We start from the raw sequence: 21497 nt of genomic DNA on the forward strand, positions 1-21497 counted from the left end.
AAAGTTATTTTATTGTAATTTGGTCCAGCATCTGGACCACCTCATCACCTCTTCAGGCAGCCAATTCTACTGCTGAACTACTCTATGAAATCCCCCCCCCCGATATCTAGCCAGTACTCCACATCATTTAAACTCATTACTGCAGGTCCTATCCTCTCCTGCAAACAGGAACCTCTCCCTGCCCTCCTCTAAGTGGCAACCTTTCAAATACGTAAAGATGATGAAGATCTTAAACTATGATCTTAAACAACGAAGAGAGAAGAGTCTCTGGTCTCTACAGAAACACGAGCACCTTGGTAGAAAATCAGTCTCTTATCACAAAATATTAGCTCTGGTTTAGACAAAAACAACCCTTCTAGGGAAGATTCAAGGCCTGAAAGTGCCTACTGTTCCCAAGAAATTTTAGTCCATACTATTTATTTACTAATTTTGTTGGATTTCTATACCACCTTCCCATAAGGCTCAGCAGGGATGATGATTTTTTAGGTATGAAAATGAAATAAATAATTTGTAGTTTTGATTACCAAAAAAAGACCATTTTGAGAAAAGGGGGGGGAGCTTGATTATAACCGTAAAGCAGGGATTCCTAACCAAGGGTCCATGGACCCCTGGGGGTCCACAGGAGCTCCAGAGGGAATCTGTGGCCTTACCCCTCCTGCATTAATCGACAAGGGTGAAGGAGGTGGGGACCCTAGGGGGAAGTGACCATGTCCTCATAGAATTCCTTTTGAGATGGGGAGCCAAGGAAGCTTGTAACCAGATGCAGATGTTGGATTTTCGTAGGGCAAACTTTAAGAAACTCAGAGACATGATGAGTGTCATACCATGGACAAGAATGCTGGAAGGGAAGGGAGCATGTGAAGAGTGGGCGCTACTCAAACAAGAACTATTGCATGCTCAATCAATGACTATCCCAGAAAAAAAGAAAACACTGCAGGAGCTCTAAGAAGCCTATTTGGATGAACAGAGAACTTCAAGAGGAACTAAGAAAGAAAAGGAAAATGTTCAGGAAATGGAGGGAACGACAGAGCTCTAAAGAAGAGTACCTACAGGTTACTAGGCACTGTAGATCAGAAAGGCCAAAGCTGAGAGTGAGCTAAGATTGGCCAGGGAAGCCCATTGTAACAAGAAAAGATTTTTCAGTTATGTGAGGAGCAAACGTAAAGTAAAGGAGGCAATAGGTCCACTATTGGGTGCGGATGGACAAACTCTAACGGAAGATGCAGAGAAAGCAGAAAGGCTTAGTGCCTATTTTACATCTGTTTTTTCCCACAGGTCAAAGTGTTTAGGCACATCTAGAGATGGCAGGAGCCAAAGGATAGTGTCTGGGTGGCAGGTTAACATGGATAGAGAGGTTGTCAAGAGGCATTTAGCTGCACTGGATGAGTTCAAATCCCCTGGGCTGGATGGAATGCACCCGAGAGTGCTCAAAGAACTTTCCGGAGAACTTGCAGAACACTTGTCCATCATCTTTGGGACCTCTTTAAGGACTGGAGATGTCCCAGAGGACTGGAAGAGAGCAAACGTTATTCCGATCTTCAAAAAAGGGAGGAGGGATGACCCGGGAAACTACAGACCAGTGAGTCTGACCTCTGTTGTGGGGAAGATAATGGAGCAGATATTAAAGGGAGTGATCTGCAAACATCTGGAGGACAATTTGGTGATCCAAGGAAGTCAGCATGGATTTGTCTCCAACAGGTCCTGTCAGACCAACCTGGTTTCCTTTTTTGACCAAGTAACAGGTTTGCTGGATCGTGAAAATTCGGTTGATGTCGTTTACTTGGATTTTAGTAAAGCTTTTGACAAGGTTCCCCATGATGTTCTGATGGATAAATTGAAGGGCTGCAATCTGGATTTTCAGATAGTTAGGTGGATAGGGAATTGGTTAGAGAACCGCACTCAAAGAATTGTTGTCAGTGGTGTTTCATCAGACTGGAGGGAGGTGAGTAGCGGGGTACTTCAGGGCTCAGGGCTCAGCCCGGTACTTTTTAACACATTTATTAATGATCTAGATGAGGGGGTGGAGGGACTACTCATCAAGTTTGCAGATGACACCAAATTGGGAGGACTGGCAAATACTCCGGAAGATAGAGACAGAGTTCAACGAGATCTGAACACAATGGAAAACTGGGCAAATGAGAACAAGATGCTATTTAATAAAGATAAGTGTAAAATTCTGCATCTGGGCCAGAAAAATGAAAAGCATGCCTACTGGATGGGGGATACACTTCTAGGTAACACTGTGTGTGAACGAGACCTTGGGGTGCTTGTGGATTGTAAACTAAACATGAGCAGGCAGTGTGATGCAGCAGTAAAAAAGGTGAATGCCATTTTGGGCTGTATCAACAGGGGCACCACATCAAAATCACAAGATGTCATAGTCCCATTGTATACGGCACTGGTCAGACCACACCTGGAGTACTGTGTGCAGTTCTGGAGGCCTCACTTCAAGAAGGATGTAGATAAAATTGAAAGGGTACAGAGGAGAGTGACGAAGATGATCTGGGGACAATGGACCAAGCCGTATGAAGATAGGTTGAGGGACTTGGGAATGTTCAGCCTGGAGAAAAGGAGGTTGAGAGGGGACATGATAGCCCTCTTTAAGTATTTGAAAGGTTGTCACTTGGAGGAGGGCAGGATGCTGTTTCCGTTGGCTGCAGAGGAAAGGACGCGCAGTAATGGGCATACAACAATATAGGCTAGATATCAGGAAAAGGTTTTTCACAGTCAGAGTAGTTCAGCAGTGGAATAGGCTGCCTAAGGAGGTGGTGAGCTCCCCCTCACTGGAAGTCTTCAAGCAAAGGTTGGATACACACTTTTCTTGGATGCTTTAGGATGCTTAGGGTTGATCCTGCGTTGAGCAGGGGGTTGGACTAGATGGTCTGTATCGCCCCTTCCTACTCTATGATTCTATGACTTGGCCACAAGCTAGGGAACTGGCTTTCTCTGCTCAGAGGGCTCAGTGAGGAGGCCATGGGTGTAAAAAAGTGGGGGGAGTCAGTTGTGGTGGGGTATGGGGAGTTCTGGGCTGTCTTCTCAGCACCTGCCGTTCTTTATGGCCTGCATGAGGTAGAGCTACTGCAGTGGTAGTAAAGACAGGGGAAGAGAGTGGAAAACGAGTGAAGGGTACAGGTGGCTATTTCACATCCAGGGTCATGGCAGGGTGGTGCGGCCAGCTGACATCACTTTCGGGGTCCTCGGAGCCTGACAATTTTTTTAGGGGCTCCTCCACGGTGAAAAGGGTGTTAAAATTAGATTCCCTCGCCCCTTTTATAGAGGTGCCTCATCACGGGTATAAAGACGTTTAAACTTTAGATTCATCTGACAGTTCAGTGCCGACAAATCGTTTCCGATTTATGGCGACCCTTCCCCGCAGTTAAGGCTTCCAGGATTATTTAATCTAATTTTCCCTGGTTAAAGAGTACATGCCAAGGGTGTCCACAGGCGACAATGAGAAACACAGGTGTTGATTGCCGTTTTCTTTGTGTACGTGCGTCTTTAAGATGCCGCAACACTCCTGTTTAATTTTGCATTCAGAAGGGTTTTACCGACGTCAAACAAAATCCGAAAGTGGAAAGCGCGGCAACTCTTGCCTCCCGGCCCCGCCTCTTTCCTGCACGTCATTCTCCGCCATATTGTTTGGAAGCCTTCCGTGGAACCTCGTCGCCGTTGGGTGCATTGGCCGCGCATGCGCGCGAAATGTATGCGTGAGGCGGTGGCGTGAATGCGGCCTCCGGCGCCTCGCAGCCATGGAGCGCTGTGGCAGGGGCCGTGCGAGCCCGCCGTCTTCCAGCCGGCCCAAGGAGAGCCGCGGCTCGGGCTCCCGCCCCTCCCGCTCCGCCGCCACCCGAGGCCGCAGCCCGCGCCGCTCGCGCTCGCCTTCTCCCCGGGGCCGCCGCCGTCGCCGCTCGTCGTCCAGCAGCCGCTCGTCGCGCCGCTCGCCCTCTCCGCGCCGCTCGAGTCGGGTGCGCTCTCCGTCCGGCGGCAGCTGGAGCCGCCGCGGATCCGAGCAGCGGGACGGCAGCTGGAGCCGGGTAACGACCCCCCTCCCCCATGAGCCGCCGGAGCCTCCGTCAGCCCCTTTAGGAGCCTTCCCTCCCCCCAGCCCCGGTAGTTCTGCTTGGTTTCGGGTATCTCAAAGCGGCTGCGGGTAAAAGCGCAATATTGATGCTGCTTCTCCATCAGTATTTTACATTCCTGTCCAAGTAAACTTTTTCGGAAAACGATATTGTCCTCGAGAGAGGATGCAGTTCCGTTCTGTTAGTAGTGTCCCTATACAAAATCTAAATCAATACAGCTGGTTTTCAGCGTTACCAAATCTGTGAGTACTTAAATCTGGAAGTAGAAGTTAAGCTCCTCCAATAATACAAGATCTAATTGTTTGAAGAAAGGAATATCTTCAGTAGCCATTGCTAGGCAGCCATAACATTATTGCCAGACTTGAAGGCCTGGCTTCTGTCATTTAAATGCATGGAGAGTGGAGAAGGTTCCTTTCCATGGCCTTTTGGCCACTGAGTGGAGACTTGTCCAGGTAAAGCTCACCAGGAACCACTGGGCAACTTACTACTATCTGCCAGGCATAACTGACCCACACCTGCCTGCTTTCTACTGTTGAACAGCTGCCAGTTCATAAAGAGTTTCAAACTAGGATCTGGGACACCATGGTTCAGTTCCCCACTTTGCCATGGAAGTCCACTGGGTGATCTTAGATAAGTTATACAATATTAATTATGATATTTATTATTTTATAACCTGCTCTTCCCTGGATTGCTCATAGCAGGTAACAAGAGTTCTTAAAACAATCAATATATAAATTTACATAAAAGCATTGATATAGAACATTACATTAAATTTGGGTTATAAAATACTTTAAAAGCCACTTCCCCTTTAATTAAAATTGTTTTTTGAAGGTTAAACAGTGACAGATGGTTTTTTTTTTCCCCATTGGGTGTATAGATTTTCAGGTAGAAAGCCCAGCATCTATTTGAGCTTATTTTCTGGCCTCTACCATAGGCCTTGATTTCATAAGAAAAAGCATTCCCTCAGTCCAGGTGGAGGCCAATTTCATTTCTTGAGGGCCAGGAACCCTGAGTAGATTTTGTCTACTTGATCTTAATGTTCTTTGGGGGACGTGGGAAAAGGGAACTCCATAGATACAAATGTCCCAGACTGTTGTCAAATGTTTCCCCGTGGTGATTGAAGGGTAAAATAGAGGATAGAAGAATGATGTAAGCTTTGTGGGAAAAGGTGAACTCTCCCCCAGAAACATTAGCCAGCTGCTTGGAAGCAGTGACGAGATGGCTCAAGCAGAGTTGCCTGAAACTCAACCCTTCAAAGACGGAGGTCCTGTGGCTGGTTAAGAAGGGCCCATGTGAGGAAGTACGCCTGCCCACCCTGGATGGCGTAGAGCTCACTACGGCTCACTCCGCCAGGAACCTGGGTATGATCCTGGATGCTTCCCTCACAATGGAAGCCCAGATCACGAAGGTAGCACAGCTGGCATTCTTCCATCTCCACAAAACCAAGCTACTAGCCCCAGAACACCTAGCCACAGTGATCCACGCGACGGTCACCTCCAGGCTGGATTTCTGTAACTCGCTCTACGCAGGCCTGCCCTTAGCCTTGACCCGGAAACTACAGCTGGTCCAAAATGCAGCGGCCAGGATCCTCACAGTGACACCGTGGAGATCCCACATCCAGCCCATACTACATCAATTGCAATGGTTGCCAGTTGAATTCCGGATCAGGTTAAAGGTTCTGGTAATTACCTTCAAGGCCATACGCAGTCAGGGCCCAATGTACCTGAGGGACCGCCTCCCTGCCTATGCCGCCAAAAGAACTTTACGCTCCGCCGCCACCAACCGGCTACTGGTCCCTGGCCCAAAAGAAGGTTGCCTGGCCCCGACCAGGGCCTGAGCTTTCTCTGTCCTGGCCCCCACCTGGTGGAATGAGCTCCCAGAGGAGATCAGGGCCCTGACGGGACTAAAACAGTTCCACAGGGCCTGCAAAAGGGAGCTCTTCCACCAGGCATTTGGCTGAGGCCAGGCCAACCAACCAACATCTTCAGGGCCCCTCCCCCTCCCCCTCCCCCCAGAAACCCACTAAGACTCCTGGACCTGTTCGAGTTACCACTGTTTGTTATAATGTTATACTGTTATGTTATACTGTTACCCCGTTATACAAGTTAATAATATGAATGTTATTATATGTATGGTTCTATGCATAGTTTCAGTTATATGTAAACCGCTCTGAGCCTTCGGGGAGGGTGGTATAAAAATACGAATAAATGAAAGAAAGAAAGAAAGAAAGAAAGAAAGAAAGAAAGAAAGAAAGAAAGAAAGAAAGAAAGAAAGAAAGAAAGAAAGAAAGAAAGAAAGAAAGAAAGAAAGAAAGAAAGAAAGAAAGAAAGAAAGAAAGAAAGAAAGAAAGAAAGAAAATAAATATAGCTGAAATGGGTGAGGCACATAAAAGGTAGGTTGCTTGGGAGGAAATAGGAACTGATGAGAATGTGGGAATTGCCAGGAGGAGGCAAAATAGAACCACTCTTAATTCATATCCTTGGGGGATTCCAGTGCATACTTCATCTTGAAAACTGTCCATTTACTTTTATCGTTTTTCAAAAGCCTTCATCCCAAATCATACACATCAGAAAATGTTGTGTGTTTGAAATTGGTACTATTTTGCAGTTCCATATGTTATGTAAAGGCTCTGAAGACGTAAATATTCTTAATAAAAACATGTGTGATGGGGTTGAATTTTTCTCACTTTGCAGAGATGCTCTCCAGTGAGGCACTTGAGCTCTAAACAAAGGCACCCACATTTTCTGACCAGTTATTCTCCAAGTCAGCACTCTGAATCTTTGTTGGAACAGACCTTAAGGACTGAATTTAACAGTGACTTTTATGGCATTGACGCACAAGAGCGAAGGAGACTGTCTGACAGACTAGGCTCACCTGATAGCCTAAGTGATGTTGACAGGTAAGGTTCTCTAATAATCCATATTTCAGAATCAAGAACAGCTTCGTACTTTTCCTGTAAATTATGTAAAACAATCAAGACTTTCTGTAGATATAGAAAAAAAACCTGGATTGCATTGGATTTGACCAATATGGATCTAGGGTTTTTAACTATCCTTTTTTAGGTTCAGTTTGTATCTTCAGCTAACCTATATCTAGAACAGTTTATGAAGCAGAGTTGGTTTTTATACCATGCTTTTCGCTATCAAAAGGAGTCTAAAAGTGGCTTGCCATCGTTTCCCTTCCTCTTGCCACAGCAGACACCCTATGATGTAGATGGGCCAAGAGAGCTCTGACAGGTCTGTTCTGTGAGAACTTTTAGGACTATGACTATCCAAGGTCACCCAGTGGAGGAGCAGGGAATCAAACCTGGCTTGGCAGATTAGAAGCTGCCACATAGTAATAGTAGATACAGATATATCACACACTTGCCTCTACATTAAAATAAAACTAGTTTTTAACCTAAACATTTATGGTGTTTCAGGCTGGAGAGTAATAGATTCTTATCTACTTGGATTTTTCTGGAAAACCCCCCCCCCCAAGTGGTGGGGTACTTTGCCTAAGGGCAGGATGCCTCAGGTTCCGCTGTTTATTTACATTGTCACAAATTGATTAAGTATTGTAATGGAAATATTAGATTTTCCGTATTTGAATCCAAGGAAAAAGCTTGAGGAATAACTAATAAAATAGTAATACTGGAAAAAAACATTAAAATATTTTTTTAAATCTTACTTCTCTACAATGATGGAACCAGAATGTGTGGAGTAATAGCTGCAACATGTAAATAGTGCATCAGGAGAGAGTATTTTTTAGGACTGTAGAATGAAACATGATTTCATTCAGTATTTCTCAGAAATATTTGCTTCATCCTAATGAGTGTTCAGAGTTAGACCCAGAAAAATAAAGAGAGGATCATTTCCTGTAGATAGAAGAAGATGGGGGTAGATAGTGGCATACAGCCATCTTCCCTCAAAGGCAGAGGTTCAGATTCCAGAACAGAACAAAAACTGTTCCTATCTCTTGTTCCCACCCTACAAATGGCATAGACTGGATACAAGGACATAGTGTAGCTGCCTTCCTTCTTTCTCCTTGCAGCTTTGATGATTAATTAGAGCACACCCCATGGGAGAGGGGGGGGGTCAGTGGACACATGTTAAGATGGAAAAGAGGAAAATGAAGGAAAATCTGTGATCTTAAGGAGTCATTTTTCCATGTTCTTTTACATGGCATCTGTAGGCACTGATAGTTCTTTTACAAGGTGCTAATGTGGACAGAAGGTTTTTTTAATTGCTGAAGAAAAACTCACCTACAAGTTGCTTTGGTTATCTTCAGCAAGATTAGCATATAGTATTAGTTAGTTGCTGCTAAATATAAAGAATCCTCAGAACCAGCCATGTTGGATTGAAAACAAGAAATATGGTTGGCTTTGGGAAATCTGTGGACTACTTCATACTAATTTAAGCTCAGAGTTTCTGACTTTGTTTATTTATGTCTATTACCAGGCGTTACTTGGATGATGACTCAGTATTTATCAGAGGCCTTTCATATTCCCGAAGCCTAGAGCAATATCGTTCTCTTCAGGAAAGTCCCCCTAGTTCTTTCAATACAAGATATGACAAGGACTATCGTGGCAGGGATGCTTTCTTCCACCAATCAGATAATGACCTACCAAGAGGATCTGACAGGGGTGGCAAACTATTTAAAAAGTCCTTACAACTATCAGAGGAAGAGTGGTTTAGTCCAAAGTGCCCTCGATATGACAGAGAGGACAGTCTGCTTGATATGGGCACAGATCTTCAAGGTTCCTTGTCAGAAAAACGAAATTACTACAGACAGAGGCTTAGTAGTAGTCAAATATTCCCTGATGAGGATTTCAAGAAGTTTGTGAGTTCTACAAGAAACAGGGAAAAGGAAGAGCTGAGCGAAAATACGTGTCAAGATTATCCTGGCAGTGGTTACATGATCCGTGGCTTGATTAACTCTCTGCAGTCTTCTGAATCTCAGTATCCTTGTAGACCTGATGAAATACCAGCAATGCCCAGTCAATCAATCCTGACAAAACAGGTAGATGTTCCTACCCACATTGACCTACATTCTCCCTGCTTGATAAATTGTCAATCACATTTCATTATTTAATTTTAAATATTAATATTTAATCTATTTTCAGTCTTTTTTCTTTGGTGGAATATGTATCCTCAAAATAATATTTCATCCTGATTTCCTTCACTGTATTGATTTAGTGTAATATTTATATCTACATCATTAACATCTGCAATGCATTTGATTCAGCATGACAATTTGGAATTTTTTTTTTAGAATTCATGGTAAAACTATTTTCAAGTAGTGTTTTTTAAAACTCCTTGATTTTGGATAGAGTTGTTACAGAGAAAAAAAACATGTTAAGAAATGAAACAGGCTGGACTGTGATGTTTGGATGGAACACCATTAGCAGGCAATGGCAAGCCATATCTGAATGTCTGTTGCCTTGAAATCCTATGGGGTTGCCATAAGTTGTCTGCAGTTTGATGACAAAAAACAAAATCTATAAGTTTAAGGAGGGGGGGTAGTAAAAGTAGCTTGGAACATCCTAATTCTCATATCTGACGAGATGCTAGCGATATTTAGCACATTACATTTGAACATGATATTTTGTAATGACTTGTCAATGTTGGACTTAAATCTTTGAATTCTGCATGCTTTCAGATATAACACATGGAAAGAATCAAGAGTACTAACATTACTTCCTTCTACATAACTTGAGAATTAAACATTTTGGTTTCTTAGGAAATTAATTACGTTTGAATCGTGGCAAAGAACCACTGTATATAGAAATATCAGTGATCCCATTATAGTTGCCTTTTGTGAAATAAAGATGAATTTAGAGGTGATGCATATGCATCTGATGGAGAGATTGAAATGAAAGAACTGGGAGTTCTCGTGTACATTTTGTCTCCAATTTTATGGTATTATTTCAGGTACTTGAGAATCACGCAGTGTATTTGTCATAACACTTAAGCCAATTTTGTGAGCTTTGAAAACAAACATAGCTCTCATATTACCCTCATTTCAAAATGGAGACAGGAAAACAGAAAGAATGACTATTACGAAGACAGTTAAATTGTCATTTCCTGCCTTGTTCTTGATCTTGGATTTCTAGTCAAAGGTATATTTTTGTACATGTTTTTTTAAGTTATTGGTTGTAGTAGCATACAGAAGTGTTGTCTTTTTATAGATTGAATATTGATTAACCTCATTAGAGAATATAGTATGAAATGAGAAATCATCTTTTATATTTGTTTTTTAGGCTTCTGAACAGAATTCTGGGAGTTTTTTGAGAAAAAAAGAGTATCAGGAGTTGACATCAAAGTCTGCAGATCTGCATGATGACTTCTTCCTTCCTCATGAAAGAGCCAGCCAGGATGGGAGCGGTACATCACACATTCTGGACAGAGTGACAGATTTTACCTGTGCTCAAGAGCAAAGAAGACACAGCTTCCTTGATGTTGAGGATGAAGAGAAGTTTCTTTATGGTGATGATAACGATGATTCTGACATTAGCTGTCCTACCGAGAAGCTAACAGTGAATGGTGGAAAAGAATCTGTAAGCCTAAATAAGAGACCCCTGTCTCCAAAGCCAGATGCTATGGAAGGCTCCGAAATACAGTACGAGAAGATCCATGACTTGCTCAAAACTATTGGCCTTGATATTGGGGTGGCTGAAATTGGTAAAGGTGCTGCCCGTACACAGGAACGGCTCCATGGGAAAAAAACATTGCGTCCTCAAGATGGTCCTTCTCATAAATCAGACACCAGTGAGAAGGACAGCATTCAAAGCAATACTCATTCTTCAGAGACTAAGTGGAAGAACCCTTTGTCACCATGTGATTCTTCCCAAGCATCTAATGATGCATCTTCTACTTTGATATCAGAGTATGCTAAAAGCAAAACACTGGACTATGATCATTCTGCTGGCCCATTGGAGCAATCTTTTCCTTCAGTATCGACTGTAACTCCATCAGCACCACCTTTGCCTCCTAACTTGCCACCTCCTCCTCCTCAAGTTTCTCAGTATGCACTATCACAGTTTTCAGCATTCCTTACAGCTCGAGCACTGCAAAATTATCCTCCTCCAACAATGGCCCCACCTAGCTATAATACATACAGACCCCGTGTGGCTTATCCAGATCCAGCCTGGCCCATGTACATCCCTCCTCAACAGTCTAATCCTGCACCTCCAGAGGTACATGGGCTTGTGTCAATGCCAGTACCATCACAACCTACCTGGTCCAACCTCAGAGTTATTAAGAGAGTTCCTAAAGTCAAGGAGAAACCTGAAATGAAGAGAAATAAGTCTGTGCTTGTGGAAGTCACTATTACTCCTACTAACTGCAAATTGCTCCCTCAGTCATCCGACAGTGGTACCACAAAAAGAATATTAGATGGAAAAAATCTGGTTTCTGAGAAGCCACAAGTGAGTAGTTTTAACTTGGATTAAAATTTGCCAATAATGGAATACAGCGGCATTGCTCAAAAAACTGGACCGCTTATCTATGAGACTGCCTTTCTCTAAATACCCTCTGTAGAGCTTCATGCTCCCAAGCTGCGAACTTACTGGTGGTCCTTGGCCCACGTTTGCATATTGTTGACCAGAATCAGGGCCTTTTCAACCCTGGTCCCAAATTGGTGGAACACTCTGTCAACAGAGATCCAGACCTTGTGGGACTTATTACAGTTCTGCAGGGCCTGTAAAATTGAGTTGTTCCAATAGACCTACAGTTGACGGTAGGTGCCTTCTGTTGTTGGCCTGCTGGTCTACCCCACTCCCCCTTCTCAGATCATCTAAGTGATGGACTGTTGGGTTTGTTTTTAAATTAAGATGTCATCAATTTTTACAAGTTTATTAATTTATTCTTTGGTTGTTCTTGTTAGCTGCCCTGAGCCCACTGTGGGATGGGCGGCCTATAAATCGAATTTATAAATAAATATAAATAAATATATTACCTCTTTGTGTGGTTTCCCCCCCCTCGTTTGATTAGTTTTCTCTTTTTTTCAAATCAGAAATTTTCCCCAGTGTTGTCGCTAGTGAGAAGTGGAGAACTTGTTTCCTCAACCCATAGTGATGTATGGATCTAGATGCAATTCATGGATTAGGATGATTTATTTTTCACCTTTCTCCAGGAATTCAAGTTGGGCAACAAAATATCAACAGCTGAAGAGTGCAATAAAGGACATGGAGTAACAGTCCAATCTGGAAATAACTCTAACCAAATACCCCGTGGAGCCCTCCTACTCAATAATCTACACTGTGAACAGTCTCAGGTAAAATACCTCAGGAAAAGAAGAGATGATTATTTTTTCTTTCCATTTCCAGATATTAATACTGTCATTTAATCCAGTGGTCCCCAACCTTTCTGAGGCTGGGGACCGGCAGGGCATCGGGCCGCGCCCGCACATCGGGCCGCGCCCGCATGGGCTGCGCATGCGCGATGCGCGGCCCGGCCCTGATTCCCTCTCCCCGCCCTCCCGCAGTAAGAAGCTTCCCGGGCCGCAAGCTTGCGGCCTGGGAAGTTTTTTACTGCGGGGGGGGGCGGGGAGAGGGAGCCGCGGCCCGGCACCATGGCCTTCGCGGCCCGACACCGGGCCGCAGCCCACAGGTTGGGGACCACTGATTTAATCCGTGTTTATCCTTATTTTAATGTATTTTCCTGTTTTTTTTGTTTTATATCCCTACTTCATGCAATTTTCCCATTCTGTATTTTACCCCATGCTATTTCCAGCCGTCCACTAACTTCTGGGTGTTGATCTATGCAGTAGTGAAAAGATACAAATGGGAAGTATCTGCTAGCAGAACTAGGTCTTTGTGTTCAAGCCATTATTGGAAGTGTGTCTGTTTGGGTTAAGTGCCATCAAGCAGCTTCCAACTTGTGGCAACTCTATAAATTAGTGATCTCCAAAGACATTCTATTGTTAACAGCCTTGCTCGTCTTGCAAACCGAGGGCTGTGGCTTCCTTGATTGAGTCTGTCCATCTCATGTTGGGTCTTCCTCTTTTCCTGCTGCCCTCAGCTTTTCCTAACATTGACTTTTCTAGTGTCTCTTGTACTTGCTGGATCGTGGAAACCAAGTAACAGGTTTGCTGGATTGTGGAAATTCGGTTGATGTCATTTACTTGGATTTTAATAAAGCTTTTGATAAGGTTCCCCATGATGTTCTGATGGATAAATTGCAGGACTGCAATCTGGATTTTCAGATAGTTAGGTGGATAGGGAATTGGTTAGAGCAATGGTCTCCAACCTTTTAAGCACCGGGGACCGGTCAACGCTTGACAATTTTACTGAGGCCGGGGGGAGGGGGTAGTCTTTTGCTGAGGGATGTTGCCGCCGCTGGAGCCCCTGCTCCACTTGCTTTCCCGCTGGTGCCCCTGACTTCACGCTGCCCGCTGGGGGGTGCTGCCAGCAGCAGCTGCGAAGTGCCATGCTGAGGGGGAGCCCCAGCCATGGCAGCTGCTGGAGAGCACCAAAGGTGAGCTGGCGGCAGAGTTGCAGGGCAGCCCCTGAGGCAGCAGCCAGGAAGGAGGACGAGGAGGAACCACGGCCCGGTACCAACTGATCTACGGACCGGGGGTTGGGGACCACTGGGTTAGAGAACCGCACTCAAAGAGTTGTTGTCAATGGTGTTTCATCAGACTGGAGGGAGGTGAGTAGCAGGGTACCTCAGGGCTCTGTGCTCGGCCCGGTATTTTTTATCATATTTATTAATGATCTAGATGAGGGGGTGGAGGGACTACTCATCAAGTTTGCAGATGACACCAAATTGAGAGGACTGGCAAATACTCCAGAAGATAGAGACTGAGTTCAACGAGATCTGAACACAATGGAAAAATGGGCAAATGAGAACAAGATGCAAATTAATAAAGATAAGTGTAAAGTTCTGCATCTGGGTCAGAAAAATGAAAAGCATGTCTATTGGATGGGGGATACGCTCCTAGGTAACACTGTGTGTGAACGAGACCTTGGGGTACTTGTGGATTGTAAACTAAACATGAGCAGGCAGTGTGATGCAGCGGTAAAAAAGGCGAATGCCATTTTGGGCTGTATCAACAGGGGCACCACATCAAAATCACAAGGTGTCATTGTATACGGCACTGGTCAGACCACACCTGGAGTACTGTGTGCAGTTCTGGAGGTCTCACTTCAAGAAGGACGTGGATAAAATTGAAAGGGTACAGAGGAGAGTGACGAGGATGATCTGAGGCCAAGGGACCAAGCCCTATGAAGATAGGTTGAGGGACTTGGGAATGTTCAGCCTGGAGAAAAGGAGGTTGAGAGGGGACATGATAGCCCTCTAAGAATTTGAAAGGTTGTCATTTGGAGGAGAGCAGGATGCTGTTTCCGTTGGCTGCAGAGGAGAGGACACACAGTAATGGGTTTAAACTACGAGTACAACGATATAGGCTAGATATCAGGGAAAAATTTTCACAGTCAGAGTAGTTCAGCAGTGGAATAGGCTGCCTAAGGACGTGGTGAGCTCCCCCTCACTGGCAGTCTTCAAGCAAAGGTTGGATATACATTTTTTTTGGATGCTTTCGGATGCTCAGGGCTGATCCTGCGTTGAGCAGGGGGTTGGACTAGATGGCCTGTATGACCCCTTCCAACTCTATGATTCTATGATTCTAATAAAGGCTCCCTCCCCCCCAAGGCTCCAGTGTTGTTTATTAATTCAATTCAATAGAGCTTAATGAGGTGATCATGCTTACTACTTAAGCATACTGTTCAAACTTTACTGAAAACCAGATTGTTTTTAGCTTGTGTATTCACTAGATGATTTCTCTTTGTATCAATGAATGTAGTCTCTAATTTGAAAGACTGGACAACCAGTCTAAGTATGCTCAATTATGAGTAGTTCAGAGAGAATGATGAACAGCAAAAAACTTCAAATGATGGGATTCTAGCTATATTATGAAACTATTGAGCAGAAAACTTCCAATAAAAACATCAACAATATTACATTTTTTACAATTAGAGCAGTTCCTCAGGGAAGTAGGCTTCTCCAGGAAGTGATAGGCTGTTCTTTAGAGTAGCAATCCCCAACCTGTGGGCAGCAGACCACAGGTGGTCCTCCGACTAATTGGAGGTGGGCCCCGAAGGACGTCTCTTCCCCCCCCCCCCCGTCCCTTTACAACACACTTCGGGTGTCATTGTCTCCCATAACTCCCAGATGGGACTATCTCGTTGCAGAGAAACAAGCTCAGGGTTCCCATTGATTTGTCATTGTCATGAGTTAAAATTTCCATGAAAATAAAATGTTCCTTATGTTCATTGTTGTGGCGTGTCTGTATCTTATTTTGAAGGGATGTTTAAACATTACCATAGCGATCAGGGAGCGTTAGGCCAGTGGTTGAGAGTAGAGGAGTAAACTACCCCCCCCCCACACACACACACACCAGGCCTCAGTAAAAGGCGCTGAGTGGTCCCCGGCATTGAGTGGTCTCCGGTGATAAAAAGGTTGGGGACCACTGCTTTAGAGGTTTTAAAGCAGAGACTAGATGGCCATCTGACAGAGATTAGATGGCCAGTCCCTCTTGGTATATTTCAGGAGTATGTTTGTGAGTGTAGCGGGTTGTTTGCTTTGAGCTCAGTAAATATTACTGTGAAATTAAGAGGTTATATTGGCTGGGTGTTCTACTCTTTTAGGATAAGATCCTGCAAGGCACACAGGACAAAGGCCTTGATCAACTGCTTGGACTTGTGCCTCATGGAACCAGAGCTTGTTTTGCTCCTTACAATATCACAATGGCCCACAGATACTTAAATGTCAGTATATCCATGGGGAGTCTTTAACAGCCTGTGATATCTTGCATCCTCCCTTGTACACAACTCATAAGCTCTGAATTTGCCCCCAAAAGGTAACAGTTGCAAACCCATACCTGTCCTTTCAATAATACATTTTTTCTTCACACACTTTGCAGGTAATGGATGAAAGAAAGAAACGGAAAGCTGAACCAGCACAAAAAAGAGCAAATAAGAAAGCTGAAAAAAGGAAAAAGTATATTATAGTCCAACGAAGAAAAAAGAGAGAGAGACTTAAAGCTCAAAAAGAAACAGTACCGAAGAGACTGGAATATCTGAAGACTGAGCTGGATAGAGTTTCAAGACAGCAAGGTGTTGCTTTATCACATTTTGTTTCCTCCCCCCCCCCTTCCCTTGGGTTGCTCTCTAGTGATGGTGCTAGCTATTGTATAGCTGAGGGCTATAGGTGAGGGCTAGAATAGAGCCAATACTGATGTTGTGCAATGTCAGGTTAATTAACAAGTCCTCAACCCTGTGTTTTGCAGGGCACAAGGTAAACCTGGCATCTGTGATTGAAACCTGGGCGCAGAATGGCGAAACTGTCACCCTGAAAGATCTGGCCCCACCTGGGTTTTCAGTCCACCAGTCTCAGCCCCTTGGAATGGGGGAAGGGGTTGCAATCCTTATCCTGTAGTGCTTTCCCAGCACCAATGATCCCTGCAGTGGAATGTGTCGATCTTGGTTGGGACTTGGTCGAGAACTTGGTCATCTGGTTGGTGTACCTCCCACCCAATGCACTGCTAGCTGCCCTAACGGGCCTATTGGAAGTGGTGGCCACCTGGGTATTGCAGTTCCCTAGGCTCGTTATCCTGGGAGACTTCAATGCCCACATGGACTCATCAGCTCCAGGATTTGATTCGGCCCTTGTATAGGCAATAGCAACACCAGGGTTCTCGCAGTTTGTTACCAGCCCTCCTCATCAGGCTGTCCATACTCTGGATCTGATCTTTGGTGCTGGGGTACAGGTGGATATGATGGCAACTGCTGTTGTCCCATGGCCAGACCACCATGCCCTGAAGGCCCAGCTTCAAGTACCACCCCTTCCCTGTATGGGCAGCAGGCATATTTTAGCCCGCCCATGGAGACTTATGGATACGGATGTATTCCTGAATGCTCTGCAGGACCCTATCCCCTCCGGGGTGTCACTGGCAGCCTTAGTGGAGGACTGGCAGTCCCACCTGTCAGCTACCATTGAAGCTTCCAGGAGCCTCATGAGAGGAAGAGGGAAGTGAGACGTGGAGGGAGTATGGAGAAAAACTTGCGACAAAGCTACAAGAACATCTTATTGCATGCTGATGAAGGCATATGAGATGGCAGTGAAGGTGGCGAAACGTGAATTTTATATACCAGTTAGACTTGATATGTCAGGCATTAGTGAGGTTTTTTGTGGATAAGGTCTTGTTACTCCTTTGTGACCTTCCTGCTACAATTGATACAGAATGTGAACTGAAAGCTCCGTGGCTGTTGAAAGGGATGATGTTTGACGGCTTCAGGTGGTTCTTTTTAACCAAAGTGGACAAGTTGCTAGGGTCAGTGAGAGTGAACACCTGCTACTTAGATCCCTGTATATATAATCTAAAGAGTGACAATTAATATACGTCCTATATGACATTACATAAACTTACACTAGTTCTTTAATTTTTGTAATTGTTTAAACAGTGTTACATGTTGTCTTATTTGCTTCCTTCCTGTAAATTTGACTGGCTCAGGTCAGATGAAACAGAATCTCACTCAGGTCATAGGTTACAGCCCTAGGAAGAGCAATAAAGACCCCCTCCTAAAAGCAGTGAACAGAGCCCGACGCAACATTGAGAGTGAGATTACTCGACTACAGCAAAGGACTGAAGCAATAGAGAAGAATCAGATTAAGCCTGACAAGGTATCTAAGGGGAATAAGTCTCATACTGGTTTCTGACATTTCTCACATGCTACTGGACTCTAATCTAGATGCTCATTGATATTAATCATAATTTGTGGTTGAAGAACCATTATGAACTAAGATGCAACAATATTCCATATGGTGTTTATTGCATGAGATGTAACATTTTAATTATGTGGTACCTCTTTTAGTATCCTGGGGAGTTCTGAGTTGCACTGAAATGAAATTTTATCATAAATAACAGTATTTTATATTGGTAGAAGTTGAGAAAGTTTCTAGTTCTTCAGATCTCAAATACCTGTATGAGGAAGGTATCTATGAATTCCTCTTGTTTCACAGCAAGTACAATTAATTAGGAGAGGACACTAAGCCATAGCTCTTCCATAATTAAGGCATGGTCCAGTAGCAATTTCTACTGACAAAAGGGATTTCCAGAAGGGAGGGTGGACATTCTGCTGTAGCCCAAAATGTTCTCTGAAATGTTACGAACTGCACCGTGTGTTGGGAAGAGGGGATTGGAGAAATTTCCCCCGTCTGTTTGGATTTGCTGATTCCAAGGCTTTGTTCTGTATCAAGTAATAGCACTGAGATTTCTTTCTTTTCATAGTTTTTTAATGAGAATCCATTCTGTGAAGAGAGATCAACCCTGGACCATCAAGAAAGACTGGCTCCGATTCAAGAAACAGCATGCAGCCTGAAACAGTGTGAAAAGCAGGAGGAATCTAAAGATGAAAGGAGTTCTACAGTGGCAAGGGAAGAAGAATCAGAAATTACCAAAGAATTAGGGGACGAGAGTGATCAGAATAAAATTAGTAAAGAGAAAAAAGATTCTTCTGACAAAAAACTGATTAGGATTCTGTTGAAGAAAGATAACATACAGGTTGAGAAGGAAGAGGAAAAAAAGGAGTCAAGCCAGTTGCCTTCTGAAAAGTGCAGCTTGAAGAAAACTGAGACAAATAATCAAAGTCAAGACACAGTTGTAGCTGCCCCAAAGGCTGAAAGTACTGAGAAAGGGAAATGCAGAGAAAGCAGATCTCAGTCTGGTAATCAAGATTCAAAGCAGAAAGTCACTGTGACCAAGACACAAAACCTTGAGACGAAGACAGAGGAACAGAAGACTGCAAGAGTAGCAAAAGTGCAACAGCAGTTTAATAATTTTGACATACCACACTGTCATCCTTCATTCATATCGCCACCAAGGCCACCACTGTCACAATGCCAACTCCCTGGTTCAAGACTTCCCTCCATTCCTCAATTTTCTAACAGTTTATTGTTCAAAGGGCTACAGAGCTGAGAAGACAAAACTATCCGTTTTAGGAAAGAGACAAAATGAGTGAAATTTAAATGAGCTGACAGAAATACCCCTTATTTATCCTTAAAAGATATTTTAATTTCAGTAGTCTGATGAATCCTTGTGTGCTTGTACATCTTCATATCAAGGTAACAGTACCTGCAACATACCTTTATTGCAAACTGCTAGTTCTTTAGCAGTTAAAATATGTCTGAAAGATTGACCACTAGACTCCCTTCTCCTCTAAATTCAAATATCTGAGTAAAATACCTCAAATGTATCTCCCCCCAAGTCTTACTAAAAAAGAGGAGACAATGCTACAAAGATAACTTTATTTTACTATACTTGCTAACAGAAGTAATTGTGCAGTGTGAAGACTATGTCACAAACAAAAGAAATTGTTTTCATATTTTTGTTCTTTGGATATTTTTTTTATAATTCCTTTTGTCTCTTGGACACTTTTTCAGGTTTGGTTCAATATATTGTGACACACTTGTAGTTACTTATGATACCATATTCACCTGTTTATCTTAGCTTCAATCTGTACTATCCTGGCTATTGCAGTGCTTCATTCTCACACTATTACTTTTAAATCTTGATTAATGGTCTTTGCTGTGTCAGCTGTTCATATCATGCAGGATAGCATACCATTCATTGATAAATTAATCTTTAAATATTTGGAGGTCTTTTAATATTTGCCTTTTATATGGCAATATTCCCAAAATGTAGGTACATGTAACTTTTTTTTGTAATTTTACACGGGGTAGAGTTTGTTACCTAAACATTAAATGTAGAAGATTGTTCCAGTAAGTTATCCAAATGCTCTTTGGTAAAACAAAAAGGTCTATCAGTAAAGAAATCTGGAAGTTACCAGCAAAAAATATAGGCAGAATCTTAAAGGTGGTCCACAAGAACATGTACTAAGCCCAACATATTTCTATCAAGACAGGATACTTCAGCAGGAACTATAAAACAGGTTTTAAAAATCTAATATATAAAGATCCATGTAAATGTTTAGTATACTGTTCGTTCCCCCTCCCAGTATAGAATAGGCAGAAATCAATTTGATTATAAACTAAAAAGTGCATTATCGATATACAATTACCTTCCGTCCACCACCCTTGACCACCCTCTCCTTCCACTTCCCTCCAAGGCTCAGAGGTTGCAGATCTCTACTGTGTGAGAGCTGTCCCTGCCGGTGAATTCCCTAACAATTGCCTTCAGGTCCTGGGGGGAAGGCCATCTGCAGAGTTCTTCCACTCTACCCCCCCCCCCCCAATCTAGCATCTGTTATATTCCTGAATGCAACGGGCTCAGCCTCTAGTCTATAATAAAAGCCTCTAGTCTATAATAAAACGCGAAGCGCCTCTCGCCGCGTCAAGCTGCCGGCCAAGGGAGCCCCCGCCAGCCGTGCTCCGCGTGACTGCCAGGGGCTCCCTTGCCTAGCGCCCGCTGTATTTATTTTACAGCGGGCTTCATTACTAGTCATAGATAAAAATAGAATTCACTTTCCGAACCAGGATAATTCTCCCAAAATGCTATCCTGTTTTGACAAAATAGTACTCTTGAAAGGACTACTTGAGAGTGGTTGTGGTTAAGTTTATTATATCTTAACTAGATTGGAAAGCCCATTGTACCTGTGAATACAAGGGTGCTAGCATCCCCTCTCTGGCCCCCAGGCATCCCTCCTGGCAGGCCCCCCCACCTCATAAAGGGCTGCTGCGGCATCGCATGGCCCAAGGAACAGGGCCGCTGCATCTCCCCCGCCTGCTCCTCTGGCCACGGGGAAGCCCCCCTCCCCGAGTCCCCGGCCTCAGCGCAGCCCAAGGCGGTGGGCCTGCTTCTTGGGCTGCGCCAAAGCCTCCCCCCACCTTGGCCATCCTGGCTTTGGTGCAGCCCAAGGAGCAGGCCCGCCATGTCTCTGATGCGGCGGGCCTGCTGCTTTGGCTGTGGCAAAGCTTCCACCCCCCACTCCCTTCCCCCCAGGGCCAAGGGGCCAGTCGCCTCCCGATTGGCCCCTTGGCCCAGACTGACAGCGAAGGAGTCAATTGGGAGTAGCTTTGCGCCTCCCAATTGGCCCCTTCGAGTTTTTATCCTGGACTCGCCCCGCCCTTTTCTCATCCCACCTACCCCTTACTGCTTTATTTTTACCGCTTCCAGAGTGGTTTACAGTTGAGAATCTTACTAAAGGGGGGGAGGCCTCAGTACAATTAGACCTGAATACTGAATGAATTGGCCTAATATTTAGTATTCCAAAATGGTCTCAGGAAACTTAAGGGACACAATTCCATATAGTAAAACATTTCACAATATATCTTGTGCCAAAAGGGATTTTGAAAATATAGGCTGCAACATATACGCTATACACTTGGAAAAGGCCCTCAAGTAGTACCTACAGAAATAACACCATGGTGCCTTGAGCAAGTGTCAATATAGATTAGCTAATCTTTGGCTATATACTAC

General features: G+C 44.0%; 1 protein-coding gene across 1 annotated transcript; it reads left to right on the plus strand.

Moving 5' to 3' along the window:
* Nucleotides 1-3658: 3658 nt before the first annotated feature.
* Nucleotides 3659-19844, plus strand: LOC143840173 (zinc finger protein 318-like). The gene is made up of 8 exons (XM_077343356.1): nucleotides 3659-4034; nucleotides 6773-6978; nucleotides 8519-9080; nucleotides 10321-11487; nucleotides 12195-12335; nucleotides 15984-16176; nucleotides 17574-17743; nucleotides 18351-19844. Exons 1-8 carry the CDS (start codon nucleotides 3750-3752, stop codon nucleotides 19035-19037), a joined length of 3411 nt encoding a protein of 1136 aa, XP_077199471.1. The 5' UTR covers nucleotides 3659-3749; the 3' UTR covers nucleotides 19038-19844.
* The last annotated feature ends 1653 nt before the right edge of the window (nucleotides 19845-21497 follow it).

This window comes from Paroedura picta, chromosome 1 (genome assembly GCF_049243985.1).
Source record: "Paroedura picta isolate Pp20150507F chromosome 1, Ppicta_v3.0, whole genome shotgun sequence".
NCBI lineage: Eukaryota > Metazoa > Chordata > Lepidosauria > Squamata > Gekkonidae > Paroedura > Paroedura picta.

Coding starts and splice junctions, on each gene's coding strand:
- LOC143840173 (XM_077343356.1), top strand. CDS start 3,750: ATGGAGCGCTGTGGCAGGGGCCGTGCGAGCCCGCCGTCTTCCAGCCGG. Junction 11,488..12,194: donor TGGTTTCTGAGAAGCCACAA/GTGAGTAGTTTT, acceptor ACCTTTCTCCAG/GAATTCAAGTTGGGCAACAA. Junction 17,744..18,350: donor ATCAGATTAAGCCTGACAAG/GTATCTAAGGGG, acceptor TTCTTTTCATAG/TTTTTTAATGAGAATCCATT.